Raw genomic sequence first — 22,964 nt, 5'->3', positions numbered from 1 at the left:
CACATGACAGAGAATTCAAGTCCAGATTATTTGTTTGGGTCATACCACTGCTTACCCTTTAAAATATTATAAAATAATCCACCTAGAATAGACAAATAGAGAGACCTTTAGAAAATGTACTGGCTTTTTCCAAGTCAAGCTTCTCTCAGTGACTCAGAGCCATGCCATGGAGACCTAGTGGAATTATACTGCTCCTATTCTCTCTTTCTAGATGCTTCCTTCTTGCTAGCCAGTGAGCAGAAGAAAGCCAGTCAGCTTGGTCAGCCCCCAAAACAGTCTTCAGTTTAGTGCCCTGGAATCAGTGCGCAGTCTTGAACACTCATCAGAGTCCTTCCCACAGGTCCAACCACTTACCAGCTCCCAGAACTTTTGATAAAGCTTGAGGCCTATGGGGAAAATGCACCAAAATGCTGTCCCAGCTCAATAATTTACAATATGCACAAATTAGAAGAGACTGGGGTTGAACTCTGGAGCCACTTACACCTTGAACTTTAGGAGAGTTTCCTGGAGACATAAAAACACCAAAAGATAGAAACAGGCCCATGTAGCTAATCTCCCTGTCCCATCCCTAAACCCCAGTGGGGCTCAGAGCAGCCAGAAGGCTTGAGTAGTTTTGTGGTAATAAGCCAGTTCAATGAGCCCACTACTCTGGAGATAGCAAAGAGACACAAGGTACAAACATGGCAAAAATGAAGGACCCTGGTTTTGGGTAGTTTTTATAATATTATTCAAAATGTTATAAAGTGTTACACAAGGCACAAAGGAAGCCACACAGCACCTACCCTGTAGGATTACCATGAAGACTGAATAGGATGATACCTATAACATGCTCAGTGCAGAATCTTAATAGGTAACAGGTGTTCACCAGGTTGACCCAATGAGATAAGCATTGAGAGACAGCACAGTTCCTACACAGTTGCAACCCCAAAGAGAAAGGAAACAACTGACCCATGGGCCCATCTTGAGAAATCTCACACACTTTGAGTTCTCTTTGGTACATCCAACTTCCTTTAGGTTACACTTTTATTTTGGGGGGGAATTCTCTTTAGTGCATATAACAATTCTCTGCAATTCCACTGGCAAGGTTAGGTAATTCAGAAATATCTTTTAAGAAGCAGAACAGTCTAATTCTAGTTGGTAGGATGAATTAAACATGACATGGGTAATTATTTTGACTTTTAATTCTTAAAAATATTATTCTGATTTTGCTTCCAGTTTTCTTTAACAGATAAAAATAAAAACAAACCTGTAACCATTTCAGGAATAGCTTATGCTCATGCATGGGGAAAGAGGATGAAAATTTCACTTAATAAAGACTTGGGTTGTGAACTCAGAGCATCCTAAAGAACTTGTGCACCACAAATACCAACTCACCAGCATGAGCTTTGAGTATGTGTGTTTTCAGCCGGCTGTTATAGGAGGACTTGAAGGAGCAGAGTTTGCATCGGAATGGTTTATGGTGTCCATGGTGGGTTTGCATATGGCGATCCAAACTTAATGTGGAAAGGAAAGAAAGGGAAACAAGTTAAAAACTACATTCAACATTTTCTCCACTTTTTCTACACATCCCACTTCCAAGCTGTTCAAAATCCCTTCATCTACTTTCTAAAGAGGGCCCTTGCCATACAAATAAATCAACAACTAAGCAAGAGTTGTTGGACTTGCTCAAAGAGGAGGGAAAGCTAAAGAAAGACACAAAGAGACCTTTTTGGAGTAAGAGATGTGGCAAGTGGGAACAAGTCATGGGAGATCCTTATTTTTCTTCTTGGAAGTCCCATAACTAAAAGAGGGCATCCAGAAAAAAAATGTATAACCAAGGTCAGTGAATTCATATTTTCTGCCCAGGAGGTGAGAGTAATCCACTTAACTAATCCAAAACAAAAATGGAAATTAGATTTAGCATTTAAAAAAGCTGCATTTTTAAATTTTAATTCTATTTGCAGGGTGAACACTGGAGTAGAGAAGGGAGTTTTCAAAGTGGCTGACCTGCTTGCAGTGGGCTGATCTGTTCCAGCATCTACGTGAGTATGGAGGCACAGTGCAATGAGTTTGAAGGAGTCATGTGATCAAGGGCGCTAGTCACCCCCCTGTAATAAACCCAACCACATCTGTTGCACATCAGTCTTCCAGAAGCAACTTACGAGGACATTAATTAGAAGAAACCCCCATACTTTACGACAAATAGGAGTCTAAAAAATGATAAATCTACCAAACAAAGTACGGGGGAAAGTTCTAATTTGTGTCAGTACCCCAGAGAACTAAATGCCATTCTAAATGACCCACACGGGAATGCTACTGCTTACCATTTAACAGAATGCAGGTCCATTCCCTCAACCAGTCCCAAACTTCAACTACTGTTACCACTTCTGAAATAATCTCTATCTATCTTTTCAACTCAAGAGCAGGAGTTATAAGAGTCAGACTGGCTGGGATAAAATTTCAATGATTACTTGTAAGCCATATGCACTTGGGCAAGCTACTTACTTTCTGCAGGTCTCACTTTTCTTTCATTTTTCACTCTTATTTTTATTTTTTGTTACCAGGGATTGAACTCAGAGGAACTTAACCACTAAGCCACATCCCCAGCCCTATTTTGTATTTTATTTAGAGATAGGGTCTCACTGAGTTGCAAAGTGCCTTGCTTTTTGCTGAGGCTGGCTTTGAACTCAGGATCCTCCTGCCTCAGCCTCCCAAGCCGTTGGGATTACAGGTGTGCACCACCACACCCAGCCTGCAGGTCTCATTTTTCTTACCCATAAAATGGAGATAATAATAGGAACATCCCTCGTGTAAAGAGAGATTTTGAGAATGTAAAAAGGTAATACTAGAATTTGCTTATATAGTGAGGGACGATTATCAGTTATGGCTACTTTACTCATACCCAACTCTTCCTTTTACCAGTAATAAAACTTGTAAAGTGTTCATTCCTGGCATTGAGACTCCAAATCTGGTCTCTATTCAAACATTCACACTTTATCTTCCACTAGTCCTTTACAGATAATCTAAGAACCAGTCAAACTGAAACCCGTCCCTACCCCAGCTAGGCCCAGGGAGCCACCATCCTCCTTGGCTTGGCCACTCATCTGTCCTCCACACTTAACCTCCTTTCCCAACTCTCCCGGTCCTAGCTTCCTAACTTCAAGACTCGACTTGAGTACCCCACACCCCATAAAACCTTCCTGATGCTTCCAAAGTGGATATAACACTTTCCTTTGTTGAACTTCGTGGCATTTAATATTATTTCTCTAAAGAAATGGACCTGAATTTGCCAAGCCCTTTCTTTGTTTTATAACCCAACGCTTAAATCACAGACCCTGTCCTGTTTATTTATGTGCCCCCAAGGTTCAGGGGCTAGTGTGTGTGTGGGGGGGTCTTCCTTGTTCACAAGTATTTGCTGGGGTTCCTCTATGTGCCGGACAACCTGCCAGGTGCTATTCAGTAAATACTTGTGAACTGAAGGGAGTGGGGATCTAACGGCAAAGATCAGATATGAGGCCCTGTATAATAATAAAAGGTTTGTGACCTATCCTAACCTCGGCAGAAACACTGCTTCCCCCTATTTTCAGCAACCACCGAGTAGCACTTTATCTTTTTAAAGAAGCAAACATCCCATCACTTAATTTCAATATTTACAAAAATAAAGAGCACCCACTATCAGTTACCCTCCTCCAAGAATATGAATATGCACGATTGAACCTCTCTGCTATATAACAAAAGTTTGCTTTTCAAAACTTACTTCCCACCACTCCATGAAGCATTACATGCTTACCCCAAATTTATACTTCAAAAGGTCTCTTTTAAAATCACAAGCAGTGATTGGTTCTTTGGTCACATGGTTTAATAGTCCTCATTCTCCCTCTTTGGCAATTCAGCTTTCCAAATGGAACTCTGTTTCCTTAAATGACGGCTAAGCTGTGGCTGAATATTTGGCAGATCCGTAAACTCATCCACCCCCTATTTTTTAAAATGTCTGCGTTTGCCAAATCCAATGCCATACGAGCATTCCTGTTCTTAGTGCCATTTTACAGTTGAGAAGCCTAAGGCTCAGGCAGCATGAGGGCAGGTAAACCAGGCTGAGTGGAGCCTTCTCGCTCATTCTGGTTTCTCCTACTGTAGCTTTAGCTGCCTCTGACTACAAAATCTTCTCCCAGGAACCACTAAGGACCACCCAATAGTACTTACTTGTGCCTGAAGGCAGAGACAAAGGAGCAATACTGGCAGCTGTACTTGTCCTCGCGGGTAAACATGGCCAGGGCCAGATGGCTCCTCTCATGAGAACGCAGCCCCTGCATGGACATCAGGACTCTGTCACATTGACTGCAATGGTATCCCCCCGGCCGGGTTTCATCCTCCAACATTCCATCAAGCAAGCAGTGTCCACCATCCACCCGGCCCACCAGGGCGCCACTGGCATCTTTGGCCGCTTCCAATCCATCCAGGAACAAGTGGGAAGGGTCGTCAGCCTCCTGCTAAGAGAACCACACACACACACATGCCCCACCAACAAAATAAATATCCATCGTCATTGCCCCCAGCTTTCCTCTGCTCCCTTCATCTCCCAAGCTCATCTGCATTTGCGGTTAAAGGTTCCTCCCCTGCCTCTCTGGCTCCCCCTGGAGGGAGGGCAAGCCTGACTGACGTTCTTCATGCCATGGTGGATTTAAGGCAACATATCCGGACAACGGTCGCCACTGCCTGGGAAATGTGAGAGGCGTTATCCCAGTCTGAAGACAGTTCACTTGATTGCCCATCTTTAAAAGAAAATTTCAACTATTTGCTCATCTAGACCGACATAAAATTTGGTTAGGGTTATAGTTCAGAGAAAAGGAAAGCAAGATGAGAAACAACAGAGCGGTCTGACCATCAAGGAGCCTTGGGCCATTATTTGATGTGAGGCAAAGCAAAAGACCCTGCTCTCTGCCTCCCACCCGCAGACAGTGACTTCACCCTCACCCCTTATCTGCAGGTGGCTGCATAATTCATCCCAAGAGTTAAGGAGCAGCCTGGTTTTAAGTCACCCATTTTTCGAGGTAGTTCGTTGGATCTGATTTTCTCTTGCACTGATTCCAGGAAACAATCCTGGGGCACGCTGCAGTGGTATGTAGAGGAAGCCACCTGCCGCTGTCCCTGGGTTGCCATTGTTCTGTCCAAAGACAGAAGGCTTCAGTCTTCAATGAAGTAGAAGCTTTACCTTTGTGCTAAATTGGCAAAAACAGGATGCAAGATCAAGAAGGGCAGATGACACAAATACATTCATGTATCCAGAGAGAAAGGGCAGAGACCTGAGTTTACTTCCGTGTTCAAAAATGCCATGTGCACAGCAACAGTGTTCTGCAAAGCAGGGATGGAGGTGTGGAATGGAAACTGTGGTTGCTCTTTGGATTATGATGTTCAAAACAGGTGGCCTCGTGAAAGTCAGGGGAGTCGGGAGGACACTTGGCAGCACATGGGGAGAAGGGATGAAACAGATAAGCCAGGTCAAAGGGCTCTGAGGGTCAAGTACAACTCCAAGGCTTTTGTCTTTGGGTTTAATTAATACCCTTCACATTCCCCCAAGGACCCAAGATAAGAAGCAAAGGACAGGGTCTCCTGGGCTTTCTGAATCCTCCTCCAGAAGAGAATAGTAAGATTCAGGCAGCAGGAGGAACAGATGATGGAAACAGAACCCACATGATTCCTCGTAAGAGCTCAGGCCGCTTCGAAGAGCAAGAACCTAATGGCACTAACACAGAACTGAAGGACGACCCACAGCCTCCTGTACCGAGAATCCAGGACCTTCTGTGTCCACAAACTATCCACGTGGGAGGAAACCAGATCAAAACTCGACCTTTCCCCCAACAGAAAGATGATGAAGGTCCAACCTGCAAAGAAATCAAAGCAAGCCAAACCGAGGGGAGCACCACTCCCGGGAGTGCCCGCGCTCTGAGATGCTCTTTCCCGAGCTGCTTTAAGTAATGGGTTAATAGGTACCTCGAGCCGCTCACACGCAAGAACACGCATCCAGAACTTTCCATTCTCACCTTCACGGCGGCGGACACGGCCGGGACATTGCCATACTGGACGTGCTTCCGCAGGTGATTGCAGATGGCTCGGAGCGTTGGGTGCACTTCCACACAGAATTTACATTTGTAGCCCACCACTTTCCTCTCCTTGATCTTTGGCACCTCTTCTAAGTGGCCAAAAGGCTGGTAAAATACAGTGGTAGCCATCAGTACTCCAAGCCCTCCCTCAATGGCAGGCATTTATTCTTGTAGTTTACTGGCATATTTTTATTTTAAAGCAGATTAGCAGGTTAAACACCAAGGGAGACATAGGCGAGTATTTTTATATAACAACTTCTTTCAGTCATGGCACACTGCCTACTAGACACAGTCTCTGGAACCCAAATATGTTACGGCTTGTGAGTGGAGAAGATTTCTGTGCAGGAAGCTCATAGTCACTGCCACTAAGTTATCTGGTTTTCAAACCAGTTTCAACTATGCAGATGAAGCGTTGCACAGCTGCGCCATGAATGAACGTCTTGATTTTTTTTTTTTTTTTTTAAATCTACTCCTTGAGGTGTTAGGTGGCTGGAGCAAACACTGAAGACCAAGACATGGCTGAGAAGTGCTAATGGTACCAAGAGACAGCCCACCACGGCCTTAGGAAAGAGCGAGCACTGTTGTATAACTAGGCTTCAGATTAGGCTACTTGGCAGAAAAGACATACACAGAAACCACCCCAAACCTCCCCTGGGGAGCCATGGGAGGAGTCAGAGGGAGAAAGGGAGGGGGACAGGACCGTGGAGAGGGGTGAGCATAGAACAGGGGATATCAAGCTCGAAATGTTTAATTGACTTATTGAGCTCTCTGGCAAGCTAAGTCACTAGGAAGCCTGCAGCAGCTTGGCTGGCAACGAAGAAGTAGTGCATGTGAGCACCAGTGATGAGAGGCCTCCTGGGGGAAGGGGAATCAAAACATATCCTTACCCTCTCTTGTTTGAAATCTGCAAAAGCACCATCTGCATATTTCTGCTTGCTCAAAAGCTGTTTCCTCCTCTCCTGACGTTTGGCACGCTTCTGGAATTCCTCGTTGTGAATGTTCAAGTGTGAGGTCAGCTCGGCTGTGCTTTGCAACTTGCTATCACAGTGCTTGCACTGGTAGGTGGAGCTCTGCAAGCGGGGGCCGTTGCTTAGGATGACGAAGTCCCTCTTCAGGTCCCGGCTGTGGTGGTCAGTGTAATGCATGCACAGCAGCTCCGCGGTGCTGAAGGACAGCTTGAAGCACTTGATGCAGCGGAACGGGAGCCACTCGATCTCCTGGGCTTCGCCCTCCACCTCGGCTTTCTCAAAGCTGCCTCTCTCCTCCTCTTCCATCACCGTGGGCTTCTCGTGTTCATCCGCGTAGACCGCCGTGAAGTAGCCCCCCAACTTGCTGGCGTGCTGCTTCTTTGGGAACACCCCCGGGTGGCGCTTCATGTAATGGGACACGATGCCCTTCTTGCTGAACGACTGGAAGGAGCACAAGGAGCACTTTTTCTTCTCCACTGCCCTCCGGAGTTCCTCGCTCAGCTGAGGGGAGTCGTCCTTGGGCGGGGACGGGATGATCACCTTGTTGGGCTTGTCGCTGATGGTCCGGGAGGCTGCCAGGCAGTGGGTGTAATACGCATCGATGTCGTGGCGCTTCTGGTAATGGGCCGCCAGCCCTTTGCGGATGGGGTTGGTGTAGGCACACAGGGCACACTTGAAGAGGTTGTTCTTGCCCTCCGGCTGGGCGCGGACGTTGTTGTGCTTGATGCGGTAGTGCCTGGCGATCCCCTTCCTCGTCGAGCAGAAGTACTTGCAGAGCTGGCACCGGAACACAGTGTGGGAGACCAGGTGCGAGGTAGAGAAGTGAGACGTGGACACGGGCTCCTCTCCCACCTCCTCCTCGGTGATGGAGACTTGGGAGGGGCTCACTTCAGTGGTTATCTCAGGCTCTAGGGAGACTGGCAGCTTCGGGGGGGATGGGGAAAAGACATCGAATTCGGGCTGGTTGTGGTACTTCTCGTAATGGATTTTGAGTTTCTCCAAAGTGCCGTGCGTGTACGGACAGAGTTTGCACCGGTAGGCACCGTACCCTTGCTTGAAAATCCTGCTCGTCTCCTCCATGTCGTTCTGGGTTATGTCCGCAGACTGCTCCACGTCGTGCACAAAGTCCTCCGCGGTCACCTTGATGGCCGGATGTCGCTTCTGGTAGTGAGTCAGGACACCGTGGATGCGAGTGTTGATGTAGGGACAATGCCTGCATTTGTAGACGGCACCTGGGTTGATGTCGATGTCCTGCGCGAAGTCAGCAGCCTTCACCTTCATGCCGGGGTGCTTCTTCCCATAATGGGTGAGGAGGCCGTGCAAGTTGTTATACTCCGACTGGCACACCGTGCACTGGTAGGGGGTGGAGGAGATGGCGGGGTTGGCTGAAGCAAGATGCATGCTTTTCTCTGGGGAAAGTCTTGCATCCTCTGGGCATTCGGCTTCCTGCTCGGGGAGCGGGGTGGGCATGCTGTTTTCACAATTCACAGGGCCTGCCAGCTCTTCCGGCCCAAGGATGGGCTTCTCCACGGTGTCTTTCTCCTTGATGATATCTAGCAGTACCGACTCATCGCCATTCATGGCCCAGGGGTGGAATGCTTGGTAATGATTGGTGATGTCCCAGATGGAGATGGCTTCAAAAACACAGTCCCTGCATCTGTATGTTTTGGCTTCAGCTTGCATGGTGAGAGAGGATGGGGATGGATCTGGCCCTGCCCAGAGTTTGGTAGCCATGTAAGTATAATCCACATAGTGCTCTGGATGCCTCCTTTGGTAATGGAGGAGCAAACCATTGGGCTCTGTGTGGGAATAGATGCACCACTCACAGTGGTAGCCAGCTTCTATCAAGCCATCCAGAAACGCCCATCGCATGATGGACGTGACCGTGGCCTTCAGGGCAGGGTGGTCTTTCTTGATATGCTTCCTCAGTGCATAGAAGTAGGGCGAGGTATATGAGCACTGCCTACATTTGAGCGCTCGGAGTTTAGTTTTGTCCCGCTCCATGCCAGAGGAGGGGAGAAGCATACAGCTAGCAGGTTTCTTCTGGTTTCGGTCGCAGAGGCTTCGGATGGTTGCCGTGTGCTGCCGGATCACATCTGCATTGGCCTTGAAGTCTCGGTGCTTCTTCTGATAATGAATGAGTACACCTTTGACCGTCCGGTTCCCATAATCACAGTGCTGGCAAAAGAACATCTCATTCTCCACAGGAGGGCCATCTCTCTCAGAGCTGCTTCGGTTCAGCGGTTGCATGGGGGCAGGAGGCCGAGGGGAGCCTTGGGGCCCTTCGGCCCCTCTCATCATTGCAGCTGTGGGAGGAGCCTGCCTGATATATTTGGCAGTAACCTTTATTTCTGGGTGTCTTTTCTGGTAGTGAACAAGCACTCCCACAACTGACCGATTGCTGTAGGAACAGTGTTTGCAGTAGTAAAGCTCAGTACTGAGGTCTGGTGGCGGGGGTGGTGGGGGGGGTGGGGAACCCATGTTGGACATTTTGGGAGACATTGGAGCACCCACCTCAAATGACAACTGAGCAAGGGCAGAGCCCCTGTCCACAGACACCATGCGCATGGTTTTCTGGATCCTAAAGTAGGAAGCCTTTTCTTCAGGGTGTTTCTTCTGATAATGGACCAAGACAGAATGCATGTTGGGGCTTGCGAATGAGCAAACGTCACAATCGTAAACGACCACGGTGTTGACCGAAGGGTCCTTCTGATTTTCACATTCTGGAGTAAACGTCTTCGAAGGAGTATTCTTACCAAACGCAGCAGGCATTCCACCACCACGAGCCACGGGAGTGGACGTCGCCAGGTTCTTGGGAGCCGAGTTCAGAATCTCCCTCAGGGTCTGGGATTCGGTATTCAGACCTTCCTGCTGCTCCACGACATAGCTGGAAAAGATCATCGCGTTGTTGATCTTCACGGTGGGATGCATTCTTTGGTAATGGGGCATCAGGCTTCTAACATTGGGGCTCGTGTAGGAACAAAACCGACACCGGTAGATCAGATCCGAATGATCAAAGTTGAGTACATTCATGGCTTCTGGGTGGTGCTCACCATAATGCTGCTGGAGATCTTCGAAGTTGGTGTAATCGATGTAGCACTCCAGGCACCTGTACACTGCACTGTGATCATTAGGGTCCAAGATGTACCTAAAGCTGAATTTAATATAGGGGTGCATTCGTTGGTAGTGGGTGCTAACACTCCGGGCCGATTTGTTGTTAAAGTCACAGTGTTTGCAATAGTAAAGTCTTCCCGAGTCACCAAAGTCTGTATTTTCATTGTTGTGCTCAGTTCCATAGATAGGAGTTTGGGTGTTCAGCAGAGCTACGTTGGAAACCTGATGATCTTTCATGTTTGTTGAGGAACCGTAATAATCCTCTTCGTCCTCGGAAAGGGTGAGCTCAATCTCAGCCCCGTTGGTAGCATTATAGTCGTGGGTGATGCTGCGGAAACTGGGCTCCTTCTGGGGCTCACTGGCATCTCGGGCCCAAATCTGCTGGGCTGAAAAGGAAGTGGGAACCTCCATGAGCGGTTCTGTGGGCTCCTCTTCCCTGTCCAGCTCCACCTCTATCTCCACTTCGTTGTCTTCCTCTTCCTCCTCGTCGTCCTCCACATTGATCACGGCATCTTCCTGCTGTTTGGTTTGGTTAATCTTGCTCTGCAAGTTGCTTGCTATCTCGTCGATCCTAGTTCTCTTCTTCACGGGCGATAAATCGAGAGGAAAGTCATTAGCGAGCTTCCTAGAGGCCTTAGCTACAAAATTGTTCTTGGAGGACAACCCAAGAATTGAGGTCTGACTTTTCTTCACAGTGCTGCTGGAAGAGGGGTGGCTGTCGGTCTCGTTTTCCAGTGGTAGGCTTGAGGGCTGCCCCTCAAATTTTGGCAAGTTGTCACAGAACGAATGTTTGTGCTGCTGATGGACTCTTAGCCCTTTCAGGGTGGTGGTGGAGTAATTGCACATGGTGCATTTGTAGGGGTGCAGGGGCGGGGCTTGTGTGGGAGGTGGTGGCGGCTGCGTGGGTGGTGGCTGTGGCTGGGGTGGCACCTGATGTGGCGGCTGGAGCTGAGGTGGCTGTGGCTGCTGGAGTGGCTGTGACGGTGGTGGTGGCGGTGGTGGTGGCGGTGGTGGCTGGGGAGGCTGTTGCTGCTGCAAGGGATCCAACATGGCTCCCGACTTCCTACCATTGATGCTGGGGCTCTCGTAGGACACCACGCCTTCATTCAGTGAGGAGGAAATGCTTTCGCTCTGGGAGTTCATAGCATCCCAATCTGACACAGTACCCGTGTGACACTGTTTATGAGCCCCAAGTTTTAATGAGCTCTTGCAAGTAAACGGACATTCGTCACATTTGTAGACAGCTGTCTTTCCAGATAAGTGGATGTTTTCTATGTGACGGGAGATGCTACGTCGATGCATGGTAAGGAAAGGACAAAAGGGGCACTGGAACCTATTCATGAATCTTCTAAACGGAATCCCCTTGGTCTCCAATAATTTGTTGCCATCAGAGCCCATCAGCTGCTCTGCAGACAGGCCTGATGTCTGGTGATCCATAGCATTTAAGCCATTCTCACTGTCTATTTCATTTAACTCTTCATCAGAACTAGAGTCATTTAGCATGCTGTTAGTTTCCAGGTCAGCAGAAGAATTGGTCATGTCAGTCATTCCATAACGGGATCTCTCTGCCAAGTTAACAAGGCCAGAATTATGAGGTGACTTCGGCTTCATCTGAGGGTAAGACATGGGCGAAAACTTGGAAGCTGAAGAATTGGGTCTCATGATGGAGTTGCCGATGGAGCCCCTGTAGTTGGAGACGTTGGTGTTGGGTATCTCCCGGCTTGCAGCATTCATGGACAGATAAGTGGAGTTGGATGGGGGACTGGGGGCATTCTTGTTCTGCACTTCAGGAAGATTAGTCCCTTCTTGTTGCTGTCTGAGGCTGGAAAGGATCTTGACCATGCTGCGGTGCTTCTTCATCATGTGGTCACACCAGCGTTCTCGGCGAGGTGTCTGGTAGCTGCACCACTCACAACAGAAGTTGCCGCGAGACTTGGTCAAAGGCTTCACCATGGATTCTAAGATGCTACGCTCCACAACCTCTGCTGGCAGTTCCTTGCAGGGGTCCTGCAGGGACACAGGAGGAACCACAGGGTCTGGCAAGGGGACGGGAGCAGGTGGAGGAGCTGTGCTCTCCTTCAGGTTGTTTTTGTGGTACATCTTCTGATGCTTAATTATTCTTGCCCTCCTTGGTGACTTATATGTGCAAAACTGGCAAGAGAAGACCTTTCCAAATCCCTCGTGCATCATGATATTATAATTTAAGGATCCTGGGACGGGAGGTCCTGCTGAACTCCCTTCAGCTTGAGCCCCATGGACCTTCCTAGTGTGTTCTATGAGGAGGGTTTTTGACCTGAAGTAGCGTACGCAGAACTTGCATTGAAAAAACTTGTTTGTTGGTTTGGGATTAGGGGCAATATGCTGACCATAATATCCTGGACTGTGGCCATAGTAACTTCCGGTCCCCAATGCAGTTGCATTTTGACCTAGAGAGAATGAACATATAAGCAAAGTGAGAAAAGAGAATTAAGAAATTCAATCATGCAAATCAGTATCATTTCAATTATTCTTCATTAATAAGCATCACATTTGGAAGGCCTTGTGCCTCAAGATGCTTTCATGAAGAGATTTCACAGAGCACTAATGAACAGACATGCATGGCCCCTTCTCCCCGATGAAGATGCAGTGAACGGCTCTAGTTACCACTCTCTCTTCATCTCCAGAAATGAGCCACAGAGCTAGAAAAGTACCAATTTCATAAACTACAATATTTATTCTAGAAATTTTGTTCTCAAAACTAAAGAGTAGGAGACAGGAGGAAGCTAGAAGGACAAAAACCTAGGTCCCTCTAGGAGAGAAAAATGATGCACAAGCCAACAGCAATGGCCCGCAAAGAGCAAGAAACTCCATAGAAGCCACACATATCCAGAACTGTGGCTGCAGGCTAAAAATAAATGAGAGCAATTAGAATACACCAGATATGCTGAGTTTAGTATAGAGTTACCTGATAAATCCTCGGCAATCGCAAACTCATCCTTTATAGAAGAAAACTCCACCTCCGTCTGATTACTGGCATTCATGGACCCGGATCGTGGCTCATCATCATTGTCCTCAGCAACATCAGTTGGCTGCAGAAATGCTGTGTGGACATCCTGAATGTGTGCCTTGAGATCTTCATAAGATGGGGCTCTGAAATCACAGCCATCACACTGAAGCACCTCCATGATCCGGGTCTACTCTCTCACATTAGGAACCTGCAGAGAAGTCAGAAGAAAGCATTATAAGGAATGCACCAATCCCGTACCTCAAGCCGAGGGGGCCACACGGCTGTTCATGGAGAAAATTCCAATATCATCAGTACATTGTTCTTATTCAGCTTTGCCAGCCGGAACCCTTGCCAAAGACAGGCAATCAGACATAATAGAGACGGATGTCCTTGACTTCATAACTTCAAAGAAGAAAAGAAAACCCAGATAAACGTTTTTGGGGGGTTTGATAGATCTTCAAATGTCATTTGTCAAGGAAACCCTTAATACTTCACAAGTTTTAGCAGTTTCCGAGTTTCTCCACTAAATTCAAATTTCTTGGTCACTTAATATTGACTTTGGTTCTGCCTCAGACTGATTTTTCTTTTGGAACTAGAGTCTTCTTAGAAGTACCAGAGGCTGTCTACACGGGAGAAAGGGCAAATCTCAATCTCTACGAGCCGTTTTAATGTTATTACATGGGTGTTTTATCACAAAACGGTGGAACAGTATTGAAATCTTGGGAGTGGTGGATTCTATTCTCATTTGTACTATTTTAATATCCTCACTGATATTGGGGCCCACCTGTTTGCCAAATAGTTTTGTTTTTTTTTTCCTCGTCCATGAGTTAAACGGTTATTTGCTCTTTTGCCACCTACCAATTAAAACCTGACAGCTACTCCAATCTAATTAGGTCATAAAATATTTCTCATGGGGTTTTCAAACAACCGGCTTTAGATGACAATCCAGTTTCTAGTTTAAAGTTGCACCTTGGCAATTCAATCGACATTAAGACAAGAGAAGCTTGCAGTTTTGAAGAAGGGCTTCCTAAGTCCTGATTTTGTCTTTTTCCTCATCTCTGCTTTACAAATGTGAAGTGCATACTTGGATGTAAAAGCTGTGAACCTGGTATGGAATAAAGCAAAACCTGCCTAGCCACCTTCTCTGCTAGTTACCATACGACTGAAGTGTACAGAAAGTTTCATACTAACTCAATGGAGAGTCCCACCCTCAAGAAGTCAAAAATGTATTACAAAGGTGTCATCTTTCCTATCTAAATCTATATCCTACCTCGAGACAGCCAGTTATCATCTTAATGAGTTACTTCATTAAGCTCACAAACTCTACTGAGTCATTGTAATCTAGAACCAGATGTCCAAGAACTAAAGCTGTAGTCAAATCTATTTTATGATGCAATTTTTTTCTGTTACTTTTCTTATAAAAGATAAATGATTTCTGCAGGAGGAACAAAGTCCAGTAATAATATGTCAATGTAGTACAAGGAGCCGTCGCATGAGGATTTTCTCTGAAAGAATGCTCCTCCTGATAGCCTGCTAAAATAACTTCTGGCAAGTCCAGCTCTGGACACACTGAGCTTGCAGAGTGAGACGCAGATATTTACCTCCTCTTCTTTCACCCAGCCATTTATCCTTTTTCAATAAACATTGAACTGTGCACCAGAGTCTTTTCAGCTAACTAAGTCTCAATATTCCAGATCCACAAGCTTTTATGTCTAAGCACCAACCCAAATTGTGTGGAAGAGGTTGCTATCAGCTCTGGATCAAATTACAGCAGTCAGAGGCCCCACCCCACTTCTCCTTTGCACAGTCCATTAGACCTGAAAACAAATTTTTCCATGGTGCGGATGACTCCTGCATTTAGAACACTTCACAGAAAAAAGCAGATCATCCAGTGCGCACTCCCCATCCCCCCGGCTTAGTCCTTTCATCTCAGCCAAACAAGCCACAGCTCTGCTGAATGTGTTTATCACACTTTCAAGAGATAGGAGCTCCTGCGTCACTGGAGCTCTAAGACTCACTAAGCTGCCCTAGTCCTCTGAGCTTTAGAAGCAGCCATTTTAGCTCAGAGCTTCTCCTCCTCCGTGCACAACATGGCTTCTGGATCCTGCTAGGCTGACAATCACCAGTGAATGCTACAAGGGCAGGCTGGGCTCCTCCTCTGCTCTTCTCTTCCCAACAAAGAATTAACTGTTTTCATTTCTTTCCGAAAAGCAGCACCTTTCTCCTCCTCAAATGTCATTCACCAAGATCTCCAAAGGTTCTTTTATTCCATGATTGATATGCTGGCTTGTGAGTCCTAGCTGAGCACGGGCTAGAACAGGACGACCCAGGACCAGACCCTCTTCTACAGCAGGGTCTGGGGGGTACCCTGGGGGGGACCTCCACAACGCCTTGGCTTCTTGGGAGTCGTCCTTCCACGCACAGAAGACATACCATCCAATGGGGCTTGCCAGATTCCAAAGTCTAATGACCTTTGTTAATCACCAGCCAGTCTGTCTGCATCAGCAGACCCTGCCAAGAGACACACCCTTCAACACAAAGGCTGTAGCTATTCCTTTTAAAAGAGGTTCTCTGAAAGCTCCATTGTGTAGCGGAGAGGAAAACAAAATCTCTTCCCTTCAAAACTTCAAGCCTTTAGAAATAATGCAACAAAAGGCTTTCTGCTGTGTGTCTTTTGGAAAGTTTGAGCCCGCTTTGCACAACATCAACAAAAATGACGGCTCCACACAAGGAAAGCACCGCATCTACAGCATTAAGTCATCCACCGGGAGATGGAATTCATCTCTCTTGGTGCAGCTCTCTTAATATCTTGGTGTCTTCTGAAGCTGTTATCAAGGATGCTAACCTCACTGGCTACAAACACAAACCAACAGTCTCCTTGTTCTGCTACAAAGGAGATTAAAGGGTAATGAGATCAGAAAAAAAGGGCCACTGATTTGGAAAAAGAAGAGATGATGAAAGTGATTTTCTAATGGGTTCTAGCTTTAATGTTGTTGCAGTCCCGACCTCAAAAATAGCTCAGAGCCTTAGAAGAGGTTAATCTCCAGGCTGCTGAGAGAACTGGCGGCAGGTAGAGCCGAATGGCCTTCAATTTGATGTCTGCACCAAGACGGAAATGAGGATGCAGCCTACTTTGAAAGCCTCTTTGCCTTTGTGTACACTTTTCTCCTGAAGATGCTGACAGAAGAAGCAAACAGAAATTGCTGGCATGGCCCAAACAATCAAAGAAACAGAAACTTGATATGTTTATGAGACGGTAGATGTACACTCGAGCAAAAGGCAAGAGTAGGAGAAGAAATGAGGAACGAAGGACAAAGAAAACTGGACCTGGGGATGACCTGCCCATCTATCAACCAGCATATGGGTTTTTTTTTTTTTTTTTTTTTTTTTTTTTTTTGCAGCAGCAGATGGTGATCTTCTAGAAAAAAGATGAGAAGTGAAGCCCTGTGCATGTGACTATTCCATCAACTCAGAAGAGTGGCGACCCCTAAGGGGCTAACCTAAGAGGCTACAGAATTATTATTCCAACTTAAAAGCCTTGACCTCAAATCCACCTACTTCACTTTATAACACTGCTATTATGAGATTAGCAATATTTTTTTCTCACCAAATCAGAAAAATCAAAAGCAGAAAAGGAAGCTTTCTGAACTAAAGGAAAAGAAACACTATTTGGAAGGTCATGAGATCAATCTACAAATCCAACAAGCACCCCCCTCTACCTCCGACTCCCAATGGAAGACCTCCAGGCCCCTGAAGGTCAAACAGGCTTCCTTTAGGAGCATCCATCTTTAAACACCACCCCTGCTGGATGCCTGCAAAGTGAATCCAGATTCATTCTCCAACAGCCAACACCTAGTGTGACTGGTCCTCCTGACATGAAAACCCTAGACAATCCTGATTATTTGTTGTTCTTCAAACTTCTTATTTTTGGTGGCTGGTTTGTTTGGTTTCTACTTATGGTTTGCAAATTTCAAAATGTGGAGTTTTGATGGGAAACTCCAGAATCAGTCATCCATTTTGACAAACACTTGAAGACATTAGAGAGCCTCCAAGAGATCCCCATTAAAGATGTGGGATGTAAACACTAAAATGGGGACAGGGACACGATGGACAAAGGCTGATCTTTCTCGGTCTCAAGAACACCAGCTTCCATTGGTACCAGCTGTCCGCCCACCATCTATGCTCAGAATTCCAGAGGTGCATGTGCCTCCATTTTTCACCTGGGAAGAAGAAAGCAGACTACTGCAGCCTGATCCTGTGTCCTTCCAACTCACTGCTCAGATGTAACTGGAGAAGGGAGGCGTCCTTGACGTTTCCCAGCCTTCTGGCAAGCCTGCCACCATCCAGCCTTGTCCAGGTCAGCTTGGCAAGCACTGCTCTCTCTTTGAGCTTGATGGCCAAGAGCAGAACCTGGTCCTCAAGTCAAAACCCCAAATGTCTCCAGGAAGCGACCAAATTAAAATGCACAGTCCTTGCCTGGATCTAACCTGTTCTCTGACTGAAGGCCTGCAGACCAGAAATAAAGCCGAGAAGCCCACAGCCATGTGATCCAGTGGCAACTAATTATAACCTTCAAAGCCTTTGAGAAATGGATCCAGATACACCATAAGGTGCTCTTCCTCTGGCCACTCCAGAAACCTACTTTCATTTACAAGACACTGAGCTCCCCAGTTCTCCTCACTCTAACCAAGGGCTTTAGTTAGCACCTGTTGTTTGCCCTTTTCTGACTTTCCTTTCCTGTGAATGGAAATACTAATTACCCGGGGACAGGTGACAGTACGCATACATGTTGGAACAGAAACAAAAATACAGAAAAATCAGGAGCCTAAAGACCATTCTTAAAAATGTATTTACAGACCAAAAGCTGTTGTTACGATGAGGTCAGTTGTGGGGTATATTGGGAGGCTAATATTTCTAATTGTAAGCCCCAGGACCAAAGGATTAAAAGATGGGGGACAAACACTAATTAACAAACTTGGGAATGTTGGGGTGCTATTCTTTGCAACAAGGATTGTTCTAGAACACCATTAATCATTTTTTCTTGTCACAGCCAAAGTGAAGTTCTGACAATTTAAAAACCATTTAAAGTGTCTTTGTAAACAGCACTAGACTGAGAAGCTGAGATAAAATCTCAGGAACAGTAGTTAGAAAATCAAATCCACAAATGCCAATATAGAAAATCTAAGTAAGTAAGTAGGTAGGTAGGTAGATAGATAGTCAAGAAAACTATCTATTTAACTCAGATATGGGCCTGTGTACTACAAATTTAACAAGAACTAGCGCGAATCAGTCCTTTTCTGAATAAGTTCAAATGACATGTACTCTCCCCATGTTATAGTTTAAGAAAAAAATAAACTAACAAAGAACTTTCAACAGCAAGCTACCTTCATCGATCCCACAGCATTTGGTATGACTATAGATCCTGGCTCACCATGTGGTGTCTTCAAATGTCCTATCAAATGTTTATACTGTTTGCTACATGATCTAAGCAGTTCTGTGTACACTTGGCAATTCACCACACTAATGAAAGGTTTAACATATCAGGGAGGATAAATAATTAAGGAATTCAGAAGGGAGACACAGCTGTTCTTCAAAACCAAATTTTCAGAAGAGAAAGGATTAATTTGCAATCACATATGTAACCCCCAATAAGAGACCGAATTTAAATAGTAGCAGGGAAATACCATGAGACCAAGTCCTGCCAATGTGAGTGGCCTCTGTTGTATATGGCTGGCCTGGTCCATCTGTGGGAACTTGTACACCAGCACAAAGTCTGAAGCAGGCAATTTGCAGATTAATAACCCAGTCACCTTCTAGGTAAGGGTGCTAGTGTTGAGGTTATCTCTTAGGTTAGGTTTGCTCTCCTAAAGAAAAGTTTTCAAGTATTACAGAGCATTTCATAGCAGATACCTTGGGGATCATCATTAAAATGAGATGAGCATCTAGGGATATAATCCAAGTGGCTAGAAAATGTCAGATATGCAAGGAAGAAGTGATTCTGGCTAAGTGACCTGTTATGAAAGCAGGTAGTGAGAGTCTAATACAGAAAGAGATACTACAGACCTTCTGGAGAATTCCTGCATTCCTTTGCAATGATATAAGGCTAATTGAGGCCAACAGGCCAGTAGGCAGTCTGCCAGCTCTCCCGTCCTTAGAAAAGGAAGCGTGTGATTTGAGCAAAGAGATAAAAGGAGAGAAGGGACAAGAAAAGAAAGGGAGGAAGCAGGGTGGTATCTCGGTGGCTTCAGACCTCATTGTCTATAAAGGGGAACCTGCAGTTCACCAGATAACTCTGATTCTGAGAAGTGTCTGGACGACGTTCTCAAGATGTGGGTTAGACAGAACGAAGACTCCTCTCCCACAGCAAAATTCTCAAAACGCAACCATGACAAATGAAGAGTCCAGCTCATGATGTTCTTTCAAATAATGGGAAATCAGTCGGTGTGGAATGAATAAATGAGAAACGATAAGTCCAGAGGAATTCTCTGAAATGCCATGAGTTCACCAGAAAGTTCCTTGGAAACTTTGAAGCCACTCTTGCCCGAGCATCCAGAGCCAGGGATAACTGACTTCTCTCCTTCGGAGCCAAACCTCACCCCAGCGACAGAGACAGAAAATCATGGTGTTCCTTTATAGACTCTTCAGAATGCTGGCTGGGTTTCTACAGGCACTTTCCACACTACAAGGACTCTCATTATAAAAATTGTAAAATTAAAGGGAAGTTGCAGATATGCTGCTGGGTCTTCATTACAGAACTGATTAAGATGCACAGTAAGCAGAAGCTGCAGAAAGAGGCCTCCTCCACCTCAACAGAGGCCAGCACTGCACTGGCTCTCTCCCTGCAGGCCCTCAGCCTCACCCAACTCAGGTGGTGGACGCACCTTCCTGGCTAAAACCACTCCTGGCCCATAAGTTCCAGCCACACCCATCACGCCTCCATTCTACAGGGGATTCAGAAAACTTTTCAACAACTTACCTTGCTCTCTAGGAGTAGCTGAAGAAAACCGTTGGGCAGCTGCTGACTTAAGCGGGTGTGAGAAAGTTTTGCCAAAGGAACTTCTCTTATTTGGGGGAAAGCCCACAAAAATCCCAGTCTAATCTCTTGGGAGACTTGCTCACTCATGGATTGTTCGAAAAAATTCAGACAAGTCCATTTAGAGCAACATGGACAGAGCAGAAGGACATGATGTTAAGTGAGATAAGTCAGGCATAGAAAGATAAATACCATGTGTTTAAACTTATATGTGGAAGCTGAAGCTGATCTCAAAGAAAACAGAATAGCAGTAATTATTGCCCGGGAAGAGTGTGGAGTGGGAAGGATGCAGGGAGGGTGGCTAATGGGTATAGGGTTGAAACTGGACAGGGGGAATAACATTATTACTATTATTATTATTATTACTACTACTACTACTAGTACTACTATTACTATTATTATTTTGGGGGTGGTGGGGATTGAACCCAGCACCTTGTACATGATAGACAAGCTGAGACCAGCCACTAGGAGGAATGATTTATAATACTATACAGTGCAGTGGGATTACTGTGGGTGACATGTAATTGAATATTTCCAAATAGTTATAGGGAAGATTTTAAATGTTGCTAACACAAAGAAATAGAGTGCTGGATACGCCATGACTCCGATATGATCACCACACATTATCTACAGGCATTGAAATGCCACACAGTACTCCATAAATATGCACAGTAACTGCGAGCCAATTAAAAATATACTACGTTAGCACAAAATTTTTAATTAAAAAAAAAAAAATTCCAACAAGTCACTTCCTTTAGATGAGAATGACCAGAGTCTGCAGGTAAAAAGGGTGAGCCCTTCCAGTCAAATTCCTTATATCAGACAATGTTGATTACCTAAGCCTGGCACCCGGGGGGCTTCCTGTCTCTTTCCAAATCGTGGCTCTTCATCTCATCACCATGTCAGGATGAAAGTCCTAAGCAGCCTGCTTTCTAGAAAGGCAAACGGTGGCTAGGTCTACATAGACCACAAACACATTCAAGTCCTCCTACAATAGGAGATTGATTGTATTTCCCCTCCTCTTAGCCTCTACCTGTAGCAGAAGCCATTGGAAAGCCGTCCTTTCTGCTTATCAAACTAACCAACTGGCTTATTCAGATCCATTGGTGTTCCCACCCTTGCTTCAATAAATTAATAGACTCTGACAGCATAGGCCTGGCAGATACCCAAGAATTAGGATTTTGAAAAAAGAACAGCTAAGAAAATTTTTTTCTTATAGTCGCCAATCTACTTTCACCATGTAAAAGTTTATTCTTAAAAGAAAAAAAGCTTAGACACTTATCTGTCAACACAACTGCAGACTTCATCACCATGTGAAAACACTAGTGTTCAGGTACTTGGCCAAGCCCCACATCCCATAAATCCTTAATGAAGAAATCCCACTCTAGGGGCTGAGGATGTAGTTCAAGGGTAGAACACTTGCCTAGCATATGTGAGGCCCTGGGACCAATCCCCAGCAGCGGGTGGGGCAGGATAAAAACACCCACTTTCATCCAAGCAGATTAGGAGTTTCAGCTTGTTCACTCCTGGGCTGTTCAAAAAAAGCCATGCAGAAATGCCTATCCAGCCAATTAAAGAATTTGTTCTCAGGTCACTGAAACCAAAAAGTGACAGTAGGTGTGATGTCTCTGCCTGCCATCTTTACCTTGAGCGATTCTTTTGAGGCCCTCAATTTTATAATTTTGCTAAATGAAGAGATTAGACCAGGGTGTTCAACCTTTTTGTATAAGGGACCGTTACACAAGTTTCCTTCTCATATTTTAAGACTTTTTTTCTTATTAAATTCATTCCCTTACTTTTTATGATTATTCAGAGACATACAAATGCCAATCTCCATGCGCTACCTTCAAAATTCAAGATGAGGCTCTAAAGGTCTATCTTTCAAGGGGGTTCCCCTGACAACTCCCTCTCACATTTGCCACCATTTCTCTGGTGAATGTGAGCCCCCTTCCCACAATGACACCCACAGTTCCTCTCTACCATATTAGGACACTTTGTTTCCTTCCTGTTGACATGGCACTTGTTTTTCTGTAGTCTGTCCCTCCCACTGGAACACAGTACCCCAAGAGTGGGTTGTCTGTCTGACTTGTTCACATTACTATCTACAGACCTAGGGACAGGATACTCAGTGTACCCAATAGGTACTCTGCAAATATGAGTTGAATGAATGAAGGAGTGAATAAAAAAAACGAGTCAGAGCTTCTGAATGATAAGATTCTAACTGACCACAACAAGAAAAAGACTGGTAATGAGAAATGAATTCTTCTACTAATCCTATATTATCAAAGTAGTGATCAGGGAAATTTTCCATCGCCCCCAACACAGGGATATCTGACAATATCTGCTGATAGTTTTAGTTATCACAGTTGGAAGGGTATTGCCAGCATCTAGTTGGTAGAAGCTAGGGACACTGCTGGGATGCACAGGGCAGCTCTCCTAAGGAAGAATTCTTTTATCCAAAATGTCAATGGTGCTGAGGCTGGACACCCTCTCACAAGTGATCCCTACGTATTTTCAGTCTCTGCATCTAATCCACCTCATTTTATAAGCACTTCCTGGGGTCCCGGCTGGTCAGTTTCGGGCCCAGGAAATCGATACCTTTTCTCCCAGCTCTAAGATTTACAACTCTGTGGCTCTAATTGATCTTAGCAGCCAAATGATAATCATGAGTTTTTCTATTTTCCTGGTTTTGGAATTTTGCCCAAAATTTTCCAAGGAGAATCCAAGATTAAGGGATATGACTATTTGGAGTATCCTTCTTTAGTGGAAAGGCCCTTGTGCCA

The 22,964-nt window shown here is 45.6% G+C and overlaps 1 protein-coding gene across 6 annotated transcripts in view; it reads right to left on the bottom strand.

The window, feature by feature from the left end:
* The window catches only part of Znf462 (zinc finger protein 462), a 135,535-nt gene that overhangs the window by 65,488 nt on the left and 47,083 nt on the right, over window positions 1-22,964 (bottom strand). For 5 of the 6 annotated variants that reach the window (XR_009227408.1, XM_058581614.1, XM_046451831.2 and 2 more), the window contains exons 2-6: window positions 13,107-13,356; window positions 6,968-12,588; window positions 6,021-6,185; window positions 4,183-4,286; window positions 1,375-1,493 (exon numbers count right to left, since the gene is read on the bottom strand). Coding sequence is in view for 5 of the 6 variants with exons in the window: in XM_058581614.1 (XP_058437597.1) it covers window positions 1,375-1,493; window positions 4,183-4,286; window positions 6,021-6,185; window positions 6,968-12,588; window positions 13,107-13,326 (6,229 nt within the window). In the remaining variant the exon portion in view is untranslated. The remainder of the gene's footprint in view (window positions 1-1,374; window positions 1,494-4,182; window positions 4,287-6,020; window positions 6,186-6,967; window positions 12,589-13,106; window positions 13,357-22,964) is intronic. The other variant, XM_058581615.1, reaches the window with a different exon arrangement.

Source organism: Marmota monax, unplaced genomic scaffold (assembly GCF_021218885.2).
Source record: "Marmota monax isolate L192 unplaced genomic scaffold, Marmota_monax_Labrador192_F-V1.1 WCK01_AAM20220418_F8-fsc00020, whole genome shotgun sequence".
Taxonomy (NCBI): Eukaryota; Metazoa; Chordata; class Mammalia; order Rodentia; family Sciuridae; genus Marmota; species Marmota monax.
This window is presented reverse-complemented; position numbering and strand designations above follow the sequence as displayed.